Source organism: Amia ocellicauda, chromosome 3 (assembly GCF_036373705.1).
Source record: "Amia ocellicauda isolate fAmiCal2 chromosome 3, fAmiCal2.hap1, whole genome shotgun sequence".
Lineage (NCBI taxonomy): Eukaryota > Metazoa > Chordata > Actinopteri > Amiiformes > Amiidae > Amia > Amia ocellicauda.
In genome coordinates, this window is record NC_089852.1 from 29,742,786 (window position 1) to 29,761,232 (window position 18,447).

Sequence of the window (18,447 nt, forward strand, 5' to 3'; positions counted from 1 at the left end):
ATTTAATCCATTCACTGCAGTTACCTTTACAAAACAAAAATCCGAGTTGTGTACGTATTACACATTCTCACAAAAACTAATGTGACCAAAATGCTAACAATGGGTAAACACTTCTAGATAAATTGACTTAAAAATCTGCAGTTTCACCAAATGTTTTTTTTTCCCTTAGTAGTATTAACGAACTGGTCTGCTGTTTGAAATGCTGAAAATTGTAACTGAACCTTTTTTGACGTGCACAGATTAGAATATTTAAGTAAATATATTTGTTTATTTATAAAATGACTATAAACAGGGTTATATTTTAGAAACAATCTGTGAAAGCATTGAGATTTGTCTTTAGGATTATTTTGAATGTGATTGTCATGGATTTATTTGTTTTCAAATTAATTTATGTATTTATTGGTTGATTTATGTATGTGTAACTATGGCTATGACTAGAGTTACTGCCATTACTTATTTAAGAGGCTATAGCTGCTTATAGTTTTATATAGTTTTGGTTTATGTTTGAATAGATCTTACATGTCAACAAAACAAAACATAAAGGTCCAAGTAAGGAATTGTTAATTAGAAATCACTGTAAAATTGTAAATCTAGCTATACAACTTTTAAAATAAGTCTCAATTCTACCTGAACTGTTGTCATCTGCCTGATTTTTCACCTGCATGTAAACTCAGTCTATGTGTTAATTGTCCCTAACTTATTTTCAGATTCAGGTAGTTTGGGTTTCAGGTGGTTTGTTTCAAGATTGTACATTGGAATATGAAACTGGCTAAATGTGAAGATGATAGATGCTATGTTGTTTTCATTGTTACACTTACAGACTTGCGTATGTCAAATTGAAATATATTGAAATGTATTTATTTATGTTAGGCAGTTAAAAATATATATGTGACTGTTGCTCATCAGCCTGCTGTAACAGTATATATAGATTATATGGTGCTTTAGTGTTCTTAGTATGTATAACTAGGAATAACTACTGAATACAAAATGGATTGAATCTTTGAGTGTTTAAATATTACAGTCTCACAGATCAGCTCCAGGCCTCAAACCGTCATTGTCTATGTCATATTATGAAGTCTTTTGAAGACTGTGTAGTGCAATAGGCATTGCATTGCAGCCTCAGTGCATTGTCAGATCTGTAATTCTCATAGAAGTATAGATTATCTTCCATCTGCCACTGAGAGTTAAACAATGCAATTTTATCTAAACCTGTTTCCATAGCTTCTCCACATCACTTTCAAACTGAAGGGATTCTATATCCATCTGCTTCTGGGCTGGCAGACCATGGGGCATAGTCAAACTTTTTTGTGTATAATGACAAACCAAAAAAAAAAACTTCATTCTGACTGAAAATCTGCAGAGTACAATTTCCAATATATCTTTATAGCAATAATCAAAACCAAGAATCGTCAGAAGATAGTGTGCAGTGTTCCTATGCATGTGTCACTTTGACATGTGTCACAATCTGACTACAGGGTTCTTTTAATGTCATTAGGGAGTGTTGGAAAGATATCGCTCTGATCTCTGTCTATCTCCGTCTACTGCTGGCAGGTGCAAACATGTCACAGTGAATGTCTGTTTTTGAGCTCTGAAAATCTAGGACATGCTAATGTCTGTTGACTAACTGACTGATTCAACTAACTGCCTTGACTAACTGCTGCCCGTGCCTGTTGCTGTTTGTTTTTCTCTCCTTTGCATGGTGTGCTGTGGCTGCGCTCTGCCCTGGTCAGGGCCCGTACTTGGTGCATGGAGAACAGAAGCGGGATGGGCCTCTGTCTGACAGGACTGGGCTTCATGACTACCAGAGTGACCCAGGGGGCAAACAGCACCAACCGCAGATGTACCTGCGCTCGTCGCGGGCCCAGTCGCGGGGTGGGGGGAGCCGGGGGCTGTCACGGCAGGACACCTTCGACTCGGAGACGCAGGGCAGCCGTGATTCGGCCTACACTGAAGCGGGAGACTCCTGCATGGACATCGAAACAGACCCCTACGAGGAGCCCGAGCCATATCGCGGGGGAGCACGGTTGCATCTCAGCCAGCACCAGCACCGCCAGGCCTCCTGGGAAGATGAGGGCGCTGAGCCTGACCAGGAGAACCTCAATCGGGCCACCATGCACGAGAACCGAGCCAAGGCCCGGGAGAGGTACTGCCAGGGCCAGGAAGCCAGTGAACCCGGAGTGGGCCGCAACAAGAACCAGGAAGACTGGGGGCGGGACGTCTACATCCGCTAGCCAATACAGACTGACTGGGGAAGGGAAGGGACTGGGGGCCAGATGGGGGCCAGATCTGCTTTCGCACACTCATAATTACTAGTACAGATATTTTGCAAAGGCTCCAATAAGCTTTCATTAGCAGAGTAAGGTAGGAAAATGCATTGTTGGGAGGGGATGGGGGAGGTGAACAAAGACGGGAAGAGAAGAGCTTATTCCAGGGAAGGATCCATGATCTGTCCCTTGCTGGACTGTGTGATTTAACCTTGGACAGGCCCTCAAGATGTAGCACATCATGTTTAAACATATTTGTTATGGGGGGTAGGCATTGTCTTTTCTTACAGAAAATTTTTAACCATCTCACACTGGCATTTGAAAAAAAAGATCACATTTTATAAATCACAAATGTAACAAAATTAGACCATTTTGACTAAATCAGGATTTTAAATTGAACTCAGAAAGCCTTATAATTTGGAAATAATAGAATCTGTGTCTTAACTACACTACCCAATCAAAAGGTAGAGGAAAGGCACTAATAAATGAGCAGTTTATTAGTACATTTCTGTACTCAAATTAAAACCTTTAGAAATCTTGGATAGGAAGGAGTTACTAAGCTATTTATGTATATTTTTTAATTAGTTTTAAGTACAGCATGAAATTAACTTAATCTAACATGTAGGCCACCAAGGACTCCTGTTGACTGCATCAGTAAATGTATTACTATTAATATATACCTACTTCTCCATAACAGAGGTAAAAATGAATGGAGGGAGAGGAGGTTGGGAAGGTGGTGTCTGTAATGTTTGTCCTGAGGTCTTAAACAGGGTTGACTCTCAACATAAACAGAGATTCAGGGTCTAATCCAGCATTTGGGAATCTTATTTGCCAAACTCCCAGGACCTTTTAGCTCACTGGAGTAAATGCCTTGACTTTTTCTTATTAGATCTTAAAAATTACAGATCCTTTTTTCTGCTCTGTAATCAGACCGGCATACCTGCCTATCATACAATACAGCAATCCTGCCTGGGTTTCCCGTCTGTTCTTGTTGCTTGCCACTAGAGGCAGACACGGGCCGTGTTACTCAGCTGCCCAGACCCAACTTCACCGGCACAGCATCTCTTCACCCTGGGGAGTCCGGACCTCTTTGCTCTACCCACATGTTTGGGGTGTCTATTTGGCATCTCCCTGTGTGTATCTTCCAAGTTTGAAATTTTGCAAACCATCATCTTCAGCCAAATTACGAAAGAAAGCTAACTATCCTTCAGCCAAAATCACTTTTTTTTTTAATTTTGTATTTTTTATAAATGTCTTTGGATGACAACACCACCACCACCACCCTCTTCAGAAAAACTGAACTATTAGAAAAGCATAAAAAGGTGCCTGATTGTAGCAAGTATTTCCTTTTTATTTTGTTGTTGTTGTCTATTTTGTGTTTAGGAATTTGAATTAGAAAACAAAAAGAAAACTAATGTGTTTTGAAACAAACAAAATCTAGATACAAAAGCTAGTTCTCTTTAAATTAAGTATAGAAGTACAATACAAGTCTGCTGCTTGTGCTGAAAAGGAGCCTATTTGAATACAACTTAACAACACGGAGATACAGGTGCCAGCTTTAACGTGCCTCCGCCCCAGTTTGGAGAACTACTCAGTAAAAGGCGGCACGACAAATGGATGTCACCACGATGAACCTGCCTGTTTCACTTCTGCCTGGGTGCACGGCCACACAATCGCCTTTCTGAACAAGGACATCTGGACTTGCACATGGTTGTCGGAGTGGTGTTAAACCCAGCGACTGCTTCACAGGGGTTACCCAAACTTCTGATTATCTTCATTAGGATATTTCAGTCCATCCCAGTGATGGGACTTGTGTAAGGTTTAAAAAGAAAAACTGTGGAAACTCTACAGTGCTAAAAGCAGAAGCTGATGGATTTATTCTGAAAGATTATGTTTAAATTGGACTGTCTTTTACTTTTGCTATCTACAATAACTGGAGTCATATGTTTGTTAATCTTGTCTTTTAATGTACATTTTTGAATATCATTACAAAAGGAGCCCCTTTCTCCAACAATTGTGAGTAGATTGTCAGGAATGTAACACAAATTCTAAGTTTATATTTCCTTGTTTATATATATTTTAAAAATTACCTATTGAGAATGTAAATATCATGTGTCCCCCTAGCCTGGACATACTGTTATGTAGCCTTCAAAGCAAGAAATATACTCAAATGAATGTCAACTATGGTGCTTTACTGCTTTTAAAGCAATCATATGTAAATTCTGTATTGACTGAAAGTCAAGGATGTATATCTTGCTCACTTTTTTATTTATAGACGTTATGAAACCCATATGGCTTGAATTAAATGAGATATTGGGCTTAGTTATCTTCCTTTCAGGGAAATAAAACCAAACATAATGCAGAGTCTACTATTAAAATTAATTGGGGCCCTGTTATCTGAACTTTCTCTCTACTGATACTCTGACTGTACGCTGATGTATGATACCTTACGACTCCATGTTTTATGGGATAGTAAAAAGAAAGGCTTGGGTTTACCTTGATTTTAAAAACAAGAAGTAATAAAAAACAATTGCCTTCTGAGTGGATATAATGAAGAAATACCAAAGTTGTCTGGGAACGAGGGGTTAAAGAAGCTAAGGCTTTGTGTTCCATTAAGACTCCTGCTTAAACTCACTATGACTAAGACTTACTGTAAGCTTACAAGCTGTGAAAATCAAGCCATTTTGTCCCGCCATCTCATTAGTGTTACATGCCAGCAGTTCAGCAGATCCTTAACAGACCCTCCTAATAATCACTACATTAACGAGGCAAATAAGCCAGGGGTTCTGGACTTAAACTCTGACCTATCAATTTATAGAAAGCTAGATTTTAGTTTCAGTCATTACAATAAATTAACTGTTACGCAGTAAGGCCCCTTCTTCTCATAGTTCGTACCCCTTCTGAACAGTTTTTCAGGTGAAATAAAGTTATAACATTTGTGTACAACGAGACTCATGATCAGTCTCATTTTATGAAAAGCTGGCTAGATTATTTTAAGTCGTATACAATGTTTAAATCAGTGACACTGAGATGAAAGGCTCTGATGAAGAGGGGCCTGTGTGTTTTGTATTATGTCTTACTGTGTAATTGATGCATAACAGACGTCAAAATTTTGAGCCTATATACTGTATACAGTAAGTAAATAAGTGCCTGTTTGTGATGAGTTACTGTTAAGGTTATGGTCATGATGTTTACTTCTCATAAATTCAAATAGGAAATCCTTTGCTAGTTCAATTAAAACGGTACATGTTTCTTCTGAAGTGCCGCCCGTAATGGCATGCAGAAACTCCTGTACAGGTTTGTAAGTTAGGCTCTGTGCTGCATGCTGCCTTGCTTGAGCATGGTACCTGGACATGACTGTATATAGCACAAGGAACTCTCCTTGGTTGAAACAAAAACCTGGCATGTTGGTACAGCATTTCTCTTGAAACGGGAGTTCAGGACATCTCAAGCTGTACATTGATAGACCTCCACTAACTAAAGTATTAAGTCCTCTGAATGTCTACCCTTTAAAAACAAGGGTTTTTCTACCTAGCTGAATCAGCTGTTTGAGAAGCAGAGGTGTTTGTCTCAGTGTGTGGCAGAGCTTGACTAGGGATGTGTTTAAGGGACACTTTTAATTCACATAACAGTAAAATCGAAAGTCCCTTTTCAGTCTGATAGTCTTGTACAGTCATCAGACTCCACAGAACCTCAATGACTGATCTAGAGCATAGCCGGGCCATTTTCTCGCACACCTGGCTCACCAGTCACACAAATGTCTGGAAAGCTCTGAACACCCTGAGAAGAACGAGAAGAACATTATTCCTTAGAGTCTGAGCTTGAGAAAGCCTTAGATAAACTGGAAGGGATTGTTCTTAGCCAGCTCTACAGGAGCGTATCCTCGTATTGCTTTATGTAGTTAGTGTGGCTAAGGGGATGCAGCCCCTGGCACTATCTGCTCCTCGCTTTGATACACTTTTGCCATGCTGGTCCTGTGAGGCTAGAGGTTGTCTTGAGTTTCTGAGACTCAGAAACTGTGGTAGTCATACCAAGACTCTCAAGCCCTGTGGAGCAAAAACACAAGTCAGACGGCTACTACTACTTGCAACTCTGATTTGCCACTTCCTGATTAAAAACAAAAAAGCCTGCTGCTCACATAACTTCTTGGACCAAATCATTATCATCCTTGTATAAAATCAATGCTGTTCCCTGCTATTCTGTGTGTGTGTGTGAGTGTATATGTATGTATGCGTGTGTGTGTGTGTGGTGTGTGTGTGTTTGTGTACTCTCATTTAGATATGAAGATATTGACAAATGGGGGAAGCTGATTATTGAATCCAGAGTTATAAAGAGATAGTCTATTCCCTCCAGTATTGCATTGCTTCCCAGTATAGTTAGTAATGGGATAACAGGCAGGCAGTGTGGCAAAGCCTGCCTAGGATTGTTGCAGTCAGACAGGTAGCTCTGGGGTGTATGTGTTTCTGTTCTGCAGGACGGATAGGCCTGTCATGTTGATGTGAACCTCTCTAGTGCCAATGTTGCCACAGTGCTGTACTTCAGTCGTTCCATTTTGCCAACGCCTTTGTGTACCAGAACCATATCCAGCAAAAGCCTATGTGACAATTGCCATATACATGATGTGAGTTATCTATTGAAACGTTTGTTATAAAAGCACTGAGTCCATTGAAATACAATCAGAATAAGATCAGTCAGTCATCTTTAATGTGAAAAGAATTTACCCCAACCATTCATTGATAGCTTGTTCATTGATATTAGACTTTTGTGAGTAGAGCACAGCACTGCATGCTGTGAGAATGTAGCATTCTGATCGCGGTTTGAACCAATTGATGCAGCCCAGCATTTATTTTATTGTTAAATGTGACTGATCTAAACTGATTTTATTCCTGTGAACAGGTTAAAAAATGTTACATTTATTTTACTAAGCTTCTGATAACGGGCAAATTTGTTGTGCCTGATTTGGGGGGGGGAATCATTTTTCAAAGTTCTTGCACCATTTTTTTCAAGTTTTCAAAGCAGATCTGATTATATACAGTTAAGAGAGCCATTAACATATATAATAAGGGTATTTTTGGATCTGTTCTGTTTAATGTTCTGTTTTCTCTTTTCCTTGGTGCAAATCCCACACTGGAGCAAACAGCTTTGATAATCCCTATGGTTTACAGATCAAAGCCTGCCTATCTATTAACACTTAAATAAACTACTGACTTTTAAGCTTTGTCTTTGCAAAGCCACTGCCGACAGACTTTGTCTGATGATGTACATTTGCACACTCAAGAAAAACTACTCAGCTACCCACGGGACTGGCAAGAGAGCCCCTTGGCATGCTGTTTCACACTTCTTTATAGGGATGTGGTTCTGACTTAATTGGGAACCACTTACAGCTCAGCCTGCAGATCAGACTCATTGTAGGATCTAACCATGCATTCACACAATCTACTTGATTATCTAGCATACAGGACCATGTCCAGACAGCCCGGGGAGACTGAAGCGCAGACATAAGCATGTGCAATGCAACAGTGTGTTTTAAACTTGCAAAATCTTAGTACCCACTAATGCAGCATCCAGGGCATGGAGATTGGGAACACAAAGTAATCCCGGTCACTTAAAAGATATCCGTGTGTTCACTTAATCAGCACTTTATATTTTGCCATAATCTGTCAATATTTAAACAATATCTTGTCAAAACATACTTTCTTTAAAAACATGCATTGCTCTGTGTGTTGCAACATCTCAGTTGTGAAACACTTAAGTATTGTTTTTCTTTTATTTAACTGTTGCAGATATTACTATGAAATGCTGTCCATTCAGTTGCACTTGGCATCGTTTTCATCTTTAAAACACACCCCAGATATAGCATGGACTTGCTCATTTATCTACATGGTGTTAGTAAACCTGTGAATCAGTGCAGGAGTGCCAGCAGTGGTTGGATGCCAAGGGGATCTCGCCAGCCCTTTCCCATTGCTCGGGGACAAGGTTTTACAAGAAATCTCATATATGTTTTACAACCTGTGACTTTGTATAATTTATGGTGTAAAGTACTCAGAGTGTAACCAATCACATATAAATATATATAAATATATATATAAATAAATACAAAAAATGAATTTATTTAAATTACAAAATATGAATGATTTTTTTTGATGCCATTTTGTTTTCTTTGGGAATGTTAGAAAATTTGCTTCAGTGTTTGTACAATATTTATAATTTATTGAAATTGTAACTGTATTACACCTGGTATTTGCTATTTGCTGATTGTAAAAAGAAATAGAAAATGTGCATGTTCTTAATCTGTCTCTTGCAGAGAGGTTCAGGAACAAACCCACCTATTTATGATGAGGGGTTTTTTATACTAAAACTAATATATATAATTTGTAGTTAAAAGCACTCGCAGCCTTCTTTTGAAACTGTTATTCTGTGATTCATTTAGTTCCTATTTATCGATTATATCTTTTCAAATTAACACTACTTCATCTTAGATAAAACTAAAGATTCCAGCTTTTAAGACTTTGGAGTCTTACTCGATACAAATGAATGAATTGACAGTCCAAAGTACCTCCAAATCTTAGCTCATTTTACCCACTGGAATCTTTATAGTTTTTTACAGACCTAGATCGACGTTCAGTCAACTCAAAAAAATATAGTTAAATCAACAATAATATGTCACGGTGGGTAAGGGCGTATGCTAATAAATAAATAATAATAATCAAACTAAATGAATCTCATTTTGTTTTGTTTCAAAAGAAGTGTGAATACTTCACACTACAACTATATATCCAAAGTTCCCTCTCCAAGCCTGTTAAAATGGTTATACAAAATTGATTGTGTCCTTTTAATAAAAAGGTAAAGTTTGCCCAGTTTTGAGTAAACCTCCACTGCCTCTGCCTCTGGTGTACCTCCAGCCTCATACACTTCATTCCTCTGATTCTGCATGGGTACACATGTGGGAAATGTGGGAAAAACAAGAAAGATTATGAGACTTATACAGATTGAAAAGAAGGAAATTTGATCTTCAAAAGATTGCCCATACCAGAGAAAGGTGTTGCTATCTGTGAATCACTAGATATTGGTCTTCAGAGCAGAAACTGCTTTCCCTTTGGTCATTGCTTTTGAGTACTTTATTTGTGTTTCGTAGCTCTGTAGTGTCTCGTTTACATCTTTAGGGAAATCAAAGAAAAAGGTTATGTGTGCTGTTAGTTGAATATATTTAGTGACTTCTGTTGTTCTTTGTCTCTTTATTTTTCATAGCATTTTTATACAGGATGTCAGCTAAATGATTTTTCAGTGATTCACAATTACAGACATGGCCGGAAGTCATGGTACCCTTCCACTTTAAAAAAAAAAACACACAATCACAATTTTGTCTGAACTAAGTAGAAATTGACGAAAGTATTTGGTATCCACCATTCTTTATTTCACATTCAATAGAACAGAAACTTTGCTTTTGATTTATGTTGTAACATATTACTTTAAATAGTGGGACCCTTAACTTAATATTTAGTTGCACAGCCTTTAGAGACAATAACTGCAATCAAGCGCTGTCTGTAGCTCGAATGAGATTTCTGCACTTCTCGACTGGCAGTTTGGCCCTCTCTTCTTGAGCAAACCGCTCCAGTTCTCTCAGGTTTTTCCCAACTGCGAGTTACAGCTCTTTCCACAGATGTTCAATGGGATTTAGATCAGGACTCATAGAAGACCACTTCGGAACGGTCCAATGTTTTCTTCTCATCCATTCTTGGGTGCTTTTTGAAGTATGTTTCGGGTCATTATCCTGCTGGAGGACCCATGACCTGTGAATGAGACACAGCTTTCTGACACTGGGCTGTACGTTTCACTCCAAAATGCATTGATAGTCTTTTGATTTCATTGTGCTCTGCACAGATTCAAGGCACCCAGTGCCAGAGGCAGTAAAGCAACCCCAAAACATCACTGAGCCTCCTCCAGTAGGGCTGGTGTTATTTGAAAGCTTCATTTTTTTCCTGTAAACATGGAGTTATGATTTACCAAAAAACTCAACTTTTGTTTTGTCCATTTTCATTCAGACAGCGACAGATGGTGCGACTTGAAACTGTTGCACCTTGAGCTTGAATGTCGGCTTGGATCTGATTTGAGGTTTTCCTTAGTTCTTTCTCCACCATTCGAACAATCCTTCTCTTCATTCTTGCATCAATTTTCCTCTTGCGGTCACAACCAGGGATGTTCACTACAGTCCCATGGGCCTTAAACTTCTTAATAATATTGGGCAACAGTGCTCATAGGAACATCAAGCTCTTTAGAGATGGTCTTGTAGGGCCATGCTTGGCTATTATCTTCTTTCTAGGGGATCAATAATATTGTCCAGGCCATATTAGAATGTCTTTATAGAATAAGCAAGAATTCATTTCTTTTCACAGTTTTTTTGACAAAAGATATTTTAATTTCAACACTTTTCAGGGCGAATGGTACATTATTTGAATAAAATGCAAGGGTACCAATACTTTAGGCCACGTCTGTAAATATGTAAGAGATGTAATAGAAAGTATTTCAACCCTATAATATAATGAATCAATGATGAGACCATCTGAAAAACATTAAATATAATTTATGGTTAGTATTCTAAATTAAAATAGGCATAATATCTGAGAAAGCAGACCATTTCAGATACTTAGTAATGTTAGTGTAAATCCACTTAATCCAAAGATAGCATTTTCAGTTTCTACACCATAGACCTCATTAAGTAGTAGATTGTAAGATAGTAAATGTGTCATCTTTTAAAAGGGCTCTGGTGTTAAAATTCGGTATTCAAACTAGTAATCTGATAATAGAATTAAATGTATTATTGTATTATTACCTGTATCCTCCCTAATGTAGATTTTCTTTTGGGTATTAAATGGAAGTTTCCTTTGGTACAAAAACAATGACAACTATTTGAATATATTTCCTTGGTTTAAGTCATAGGTTTGGGTCTAGAATCAATCTACACACAGGTCTTCACTCAAAATGGGTGTATGTTAGTTGATGTTGCACCTAAGATGGTCAGTACGCACACACTCTTAAGTAACAGAAGTCTGTGTTTCCGCAAAGTGTACAGTGTTCTAAAACATGGGCTGCTCCGTGTTCCGTGGTCTCATGTTCTGTGCACATCAGCTTGTCATGAAGTTGCCCACAGAGAAGAGATGGTTTTAAGTCTGGCAACAACAAATTTGCCATGTGACAGTAAGAGAAACCTAACAATGTCGGGGTATTGTTGACTGTCTATAACCCCAGCTATAACAGTACAGGGTTATGAACTACTATGGTTCAACATAATAAGAAATTAACCTATATTATTATCTGACGGAGTAACAGTATTTTATGGTTTTCTATAAAGAGAGAGAAGTAAATTGGAATAGATATTATAAGGGTTCTTGTTTGCACAGTGTGTAAGCTATTATAGAAACATGTATTATTTGTATTATTAATAGTAGTTTAACAGAATCGTTTATCCACGGCAACTTACTAGCCAACCTTCAATGTATACACCATATTACAAATGGTAGCAATGTCATTATAATGTAAACAATAATCTATTAATTGCAGTGAAATAATTAAGGTATATACAATTATTAGAATGGTCAAGAGGTGTATGCATCTGAAAGCTTGTAAGCCACTGTGTAGTCTGAATGCTCACTGGAAGATTTATAATTTAAAACAATCTTGCAGTTCCCCAAGGACATAGACCTCTCAAATGTGGACAATATTGGACTAAAATCAATATTATTTTACCAAGGGATGAGAGTTCTCATGGATTTCTATATTTCTAGTACGTGTCATTGCTGATGTATTGTGTTTCCTTTTCCTTATATCAATTTAATAATGCCAAAAACTCTCCACTGACTTGATAATAAGTGGTTTCCTTACAGGTAAACCCGGGTATTCCCTGAAAATCCCGCAAATAACAGCATAAAAAATCCCTCCGTTTGACTATCTTGTAAATTTAAAGTCGTTACATAAAAAGTCGAATTCCCCTAAATGCTGGGAGGGGCGAAAATACCCGTTTCTATAATTAACTTCCTGTGTATCCATATTTTCACCTCAGTCCACAGAGTGACACACCCACTCTACCGACACGGCTCTGTAAAGGCTCGGGGTTCCCGTCAGGCCGCACCCCACACTGTGACGTCACTGCCCTGCGAGTCGCGCACGTCGCCGGTAGCCACGCCTCCTCCGTGACGTGACAATCCGCTTTGGAAAAGTCCTGAGCAGAAGAGAAAACTGAGGCTGATGTCGTAAAATTGACGCGTACAGGAAACTTTCCTTTTTTTTTTTTTTTTCTCCTCTACATAAACTTCATTTCCACATAGTATTGACTTTAGTTTCAAGATCAAAGACAGGCTGTCACAACGCTCCTGTGCATGCTCGCCTTTGTATTTATTTATTTATTTATTTATTTATTTATTTATGTATGTATGTTCAGTGTATTCGATAATAGTAGCTGTATCAGCTGCACTTTTAACTAGCTGCGTCAGAACCAGCAAGGTGGGAGATTGATCGGTGCTTTTTATTTTTTACTGAATTCTTACTGATTTCCGTGTTTTCTATAAGCGTGTTTTTCCGCCGCCGCCGCCGCTGTCGTCCCCCGGTTGGAGTGGAAGCCCTAGCCGAGTCCAGCTCCACCAGTCACGGCTACATCACTGGAACCTGCGCTGCCGGCGACCCTGGAGACCCGGCCGCTTTAAAACGGCATATACGCTGTTCCTGAATATATTTTAATTGATTTTGTTTGGCGGCCGAGGGAATGGGTCTTCTCTTTGCCAAATTAATGACAGTGTTCGGAGATCGAGGTAAGGACTGATTCATGTGGTGTTGTGTTGAATGCCTTCACACTAGGGTGTGATTGCTGGGTCTGTAAAGGGGGTAATAACGACTGGCGACAGTTCTGGGATTTAAATGTATCTATGCTGTGGAAACAAGTAGCAGTAGCAACAGCTTTCATGTGGATAACAATGAATGTATCCATCCCCGGATGCCTGAGCTCTCTGTAGGTCGAAATGTGATGTCAGTCGCTAAAAAAAGTTTAGTTTTTTAAGTAAACTATATCAGTGCAAGGTTAAAACATGAACTTTTTCACTGCTCTTCTAAATCCACTAAAGACTGAAGTGTGTTTCCATCAAACACATCTTCTAAAGATCTGTTTCACTGTAAATGCATAGCTTTTTGTGGATATATATATTTAGAAGTTGTCACTCCCTTCTTGGCAGTATTTTCACTGTATTTGATGTATATTTTCATTTTAAAGGGGTTCAGCTTCCATTGGGCGTAAAACGTGACTCACAGTGACTAAGTGACATGGAGACTTGACTTCTGAAATGATCAGAAGCACAGCATGCACAATGTCTAAAGCATCAGCTGTTGCTCCATGTTGGGGTGTTTTGAAAACCGAAGTAGAAATTTTAACCACCACATACTATCTTTCAGTTTTGTAGTAGACACTGACATTGTGTTTGGGTTTTAATTGGGATGGAATGCTTATTTAAATAGAACCATTGGAATTATGGATTTACCTGTCCTGCAGGGTTTGTACCATGGTAAATATTACACAGTCTGGGAAGCGCTGAACAATTGCTCACCTTTGTGCCTGTGACTCAGATTCCAGCTACAGGCTGCACCTCCCAAGATCATTTATAGGAAACTTTTTTTTTAATAATAATTTGTCGATAATTGATTTGGGTTGTAAACTACTAAGTTTTTCAAAAAATATATGCTGTGGTTTAAATCTAGGAGGCAAGCAGAGTTGTCTGTGGTGTGATATTCTTTTGCATATAGTGTCTATTGCACATTGCATTGCTTGGGGGGATAACATAATGCAATGTAAACATGTTGATTTGTTTACCTTTTAAATGTACATCTGAAAAAGGAGTTGATGGTGTTTTCGTGAATGACTGTGCCGCTGTGCCAGACTCAAGTGGTCAGAGCTACCCTAGGTGTCTCAATGGCAACTCCTGTGCGTTCTGATCCATCCTGTCAGAGGTGATGGATCTTTGGCTTCCGCCCTGACCCGTGGTGAACCCCGCTTGCCTCTTGGCCTCCGCGGCAGATGGAGCGTCCTTATTAACAGTCAGGTCTGGGATCAGAAGACACGTCCTTGCTATGGCCTTGATGTTCTGTTTCCTGCCCGCTGTCTCGCTGTGTAGGAACTGTCACTTACACTCATTGTACACGTCTTCCAGGCTGCAATGAGAAAACGGTGGACCAGATTGATCACAGGGTCGCATCCTGGACATGTTTTTAAATTCATCCCTGCCAGGTCACCAGCATATTGCTAATGATACCAGTCAGGACAAATAGTGTTTGTAAATACAAAAGTTAGTTCCTAAAGGGCCTTTCTCATTCATTCAATAACCTTGGGAGCTCATTTTTAAAGTGAATGTGAAACTCAGTTATAAAATCAGGGGAATGCCATTTTTTGTTTACTTGTGTTTGTTAGAGTATAGTTTAATATCAGTGAATAATACTGGTTGTCCGTAGGAATTCTTGCAGACGATGTGATATTTCTAAACTGTTACAGCGTGTCACCATTTAGAAATCACAGAAATATATCAAGCCCTTTGCGTTAAGCGTCACTGTTAATTTCCTGCACTTCTTCAGCCTCTGTTTTGACGTTAATTACTGCTCTTATTAAAACATTCAGCTTTGTGGCGCCGGTTGGCAATCATACTCTTTTTCCATGGGGAGGATTTTGTTTAGCTTTCTGGTTCCTCAGCACCTCTTTGGTAATCTTCCAAAAGATACAAGACGTTACAGTAGGAAAGAGCACAAGTGCAAAGGCCGACGGAGAGAATGGGAGCAGCTTTTAAACTGAAACCGCAAATCTCGATGAGTGTTAACACCAGTGGAGTTTTCATTTCAGTTTCAGTTTTATTATAGTGTGCAATGAGTATTAATATTCTCTTTCCCCTCCACAGAGCACAAGGTTATCATTGTGGGCCTTGATAACGCAGGCAAGACTACTATTCTCTATCAATTGTGAGTATACAACTCTGCATGTCTCTCTCTCTCTCTCTCTCTCTCTCTCTCTGTATTCTTTGTTTTATGTTCTCTGACGTAAACCCCTTCCCCCCTCTGTATAAATAACTTACTCTCCTCTCACTTCACGGAGTTAAAGGTGTCATAATTCTTAGGTATCCATATTCCACATCAACACAGTGGTTAAAATGTAGACATTAGATAATTGAAAAGCCAGATGTATCGGTGATCATGGTAAAAAGTAAATGGCAACGTTTATGTCAACAAATGTTTACCTTTATTCTATTAAATATCCGTATCTTATTTTTTCTGTTTTCACTAGTTGCACCTCCTCGTATGTCTCTCTCTACATCAAACGTATGACACGTTGGCTATTCTTACATCTTTTCTTATACCTTCAAATTTGTCACTAATGTGTGCATGAATTGTTATATTAGTGTTATTAGCCTTCCAATGTTTAGATGTAATACATTATATGTTAGCATTGGATAAAGGCATCTTGAAAACTTATTAATAAAACAGCTTAATTAAGTTGCACTGGAATAAAAAAGCACTAGCTCTGTTTGCCAATAATCTCACAATTATTTAAGAGTGTTATGTTATCAAAAAACAAACCAAAGAAAAGAACTTGGAAGGACATTCATGCTGCGCGGAGACTAACAAAAATACACCGCAGAGTGTGTCCTATATCCTGGATTGAGCGGTTGTTGCTGGCTTTAGTTGGGAGTGCCCTCTTAGCCGAGAAGGTTTTTTTGATCAAACCATCGCTTTGTAATTGAGAGGATTTACTTTTGAAATGTCTGTTGGGATTGGTTCTTACTGCTGGTGGTGTTGACCCCCTTTCCCTGCCCCCCAGTCTGACCAAGGAGGCTGTGCACACCTCCCCCACCATCGGCAGCAATGTGGAGGAGATTGCAGTGAGGAACACGCGCTTCCTGGTGTGGGACATCGGGGGCCAGGAGAGCCTGCGGACCAGCTGGAACTCCTACTACTGCAACACTGAGGTACATATACCCACACACACACACACACACTGTGCATTTGCAAGAGCTTGTATGTGGTACGTACAAACGTAGGTACGATCATGAAAGACCTCTGTTCATTGCCTTGTTCAAAAGTCTGTCCGCCTGCCTGCCTTGACTAGCTTTGTAACGGAAGGTGACGAAAACTAACTAGGTGTGTCTGTCTTCCTGTCGCCGGTCAGATTGTGATCCTGGTGGTGGACAGCACAGACAGAGAGCGCCTCACGCTGACCCGGGAGGAGCTGCACAAGATGCTGGCACATGAGGTGAGCAGCAGGGGATGCTGTGACGGACAGAGGCTTTGAGAGTCCGAAGATTTGCAATCACCAGTAGGTTAAGAAGGGTGATCAGTAACTCATGTAGATTGATTTGAAATGGCTGATTTATACTTTGAAGCTGCCCGTTGACTTTTCTGACCTCTGACCTTTGCCCCCAGGACCTTCAGAATGCGGCTGTGCTCATTCTGGCCAACAAGCAGGACATGAAGAACTCCATGACTGCTGCGGAGATCTCCCGCTGCCTCACGCTGAGCTCCATCACCGGCCACTCCTGGCACATCCAGGCCTGCTGCGCGCTCACTGGAGAGGGGTGGGTCCTCGAGGGCGTGTGGGCATTTCTACTAAATAAGCCCAGAGCATTCATCAATTAAGTAGTTTGCAATTTGTATAAAACCAGCCAGCCCTTATTTATTTGCTCCTGTGTTTGCATGTCGTAGGGCAGACGTGTATGAAATATGAAATGTGCTGCCATCTGTCTGTGGCATCCAGTTCAATAGCAGTGTAGTGTTAAAGGTGCACGGTAGAGAGGAGTGATTAGGAGGATGTGAACATGGACTGGAAACAATGAGAGGTGGACTTGGGGGGGGAGTGTCTCTCAAAAGCTATGAATTGTGTTGTTTGTGGTCCAGTGCGCTTCTTGTCCTGACCTCTGTGTCTCATTCCCCCTGCAGCCTGCCAGCCAGTCTGGACTGGATGAGATCCCACGTTCTCGCCAGCTAAACCCTCAACCAGCTCCAACTACAGCCAACAGAAACCTCAATACTTGAACCAGACCTGGGACATCGAACTCGACTGAGCGGAGTGAGAACCGAACTACTTTCAACTTATTGACTGAAGCAATTTGCTCTCGGCCTGAGTTGCACCTGGCTTGTGATGTCCTGGAGTCGTGGTACTTCTCACCTGCAGCCTCACAGTCCTGTTGGCAGGGCTGCGCTCTTGTGTTTTGGGGGTCAGGTGGGGTTTTCGGGAGACGCTGGTGCTCAATACTAATCCTGTAGTCCACAGACCACTGCGTATGCAATAAGCACGGTACATGCAGGCATCTGCCTGTCTGGACAGTGTGAGCTGAGACTGTGTTTTAATACAGTGATTGACCTGGTTGTCCACAGAACACTAACTGCTCAGGATCGTGATATTGTTCAGCTGCTCTTATTGTGTGAACACAAACACACAGACCTGATGATCAGTGTGCAAATCATGTGAAGCAGCTCTTGTAAATGGACTGTGTTGATTTTATTGTTATTTTGTGTTTTGTTTTCAATAATAGGCTTTTACTTGAAATGTACAAAATAACTAAAGCCCTTGACTGATCAAAATTAGCTATAGTGTCTCTTTTCATCATATTTGTGAAAGCATGCTATATACATTTCTAGTATTGTATTTTTATATGGACTCATGTATTTTTATACAAAAATAAATATCAGTATTAATGAGTTGTCCTGTGTCAATCTGTCACTTTAGCAGTGACCCAGACAAGCACATGCAAATCAGCATTGTCAAACATTTACATGCACACCAATTGCTCACCACACACTACTGGAACCTATTATGCCTTGAAAATGAAAGAGGGGATGATTTTTGCTGTTCCAGATTGTGACGCCTCTCTTGAATGCCTTGAAGCCCAATTTCCATTAGTGTGCCCGGGTCTGTGTGTCCCTGCTGATCTGGAAAAGCTCCTCTGGTTTGATGTGGTCGATTACCTTTTTTTGAAGACTTGAATCCAGTCCCCACGTAGTCTCCTGTGTTCCAGGGTGAAAAGGTTCAGTTCCTCAGTCTCTCAATAGGACATTCCCTTCAGACCTGGAATAAGTCTGGTTGCTCTCCTCTGAACTGCCTCTATATAGAATAAGAGTTATTTTGATAAGGACTCATTAATTGTTTAATGCTTTATTCTATTTT

At 39.8% G+C, this 18,447-nt stretch overlaps 2 protein-coding genes across 4 annotated transcripts in view; both read left to right on the plus strand.

The window, feature by feature from the left end:
- The window catches only part of cacnb1 (calcium channel, voltage-dependent, beta 1 subunit), a 68,562-nt gene extending 59,429 nt beyond the window's left edge, over positions 1-9,133 (plus strand). For all 3 annotated transcript variants that reach the window (XM_066698943.1, XM_066698944.1, XM_066698945.1), the window contains one exon: positions 1,731-9,133. In XM_066698943.1, the coding sequence (XP_066555040.1) occupies positions 1,731-2,231 (501 nt within the window). In that variant the 3' untranslated portion in view covers positions 2,232-9,133. The remainder of the gene's footprint in view (positions 1-1,730) is intronic.
- Positions 9,134-12,459: 3,326 nt separating this feature from the next.
- Positions 12,460-17,984, plus strand: arl5c (ADP-ribosylation factor-like 5C). Its single transcript, XM_066698946.1, has 6 exons — positions 12,460-13,066; positions 15,188-15,248; positions 16,105-16,252; positions 16,453-16,536; positions 16,707-16,858; positions 17,220-17,984. Exons 1-6 carry the CDS (start codon positions 13,021-13,023, stop codon positions 17,266-17,268), a joined length of 540 nt encoding a protein of 179 aa, XP_066555043.1. The 5' UTR covers positions 12,460-13,020; the 3' UTR covers positions 17,269-17,984.
- The last annotated feature ends 463 nt before the right edge of the window (positions 17,985-18,447 follow it).

What these genes read in the sequence shown, in the direction of transcription:
- arl5c (XM_066698946.1), top strand. Translation starts at nt 13,021, where the DNA reads ATGGGTCTTCTCTTTGCCAAATTAATGACAGTGTTCGGAGATCGAG. An exon ending in GACAGTGTTCGGAGATCGAG is followed by an intron (nt 13,067 to 15,187) that starts GTAAGGACTGAT and finishes TCCCCTCCACAG; the next exon opens with AGCACAAGGTTATCATTGTG. An exon ending in CCTACTACTGCAACACTGAG is followed by an intron (nt 16,253 to 16,452) that starts GTACATATACCC and finishes GTCGCCGGTCAG; the next exon opens with ATTGTGATCCTGGTGGTGGA.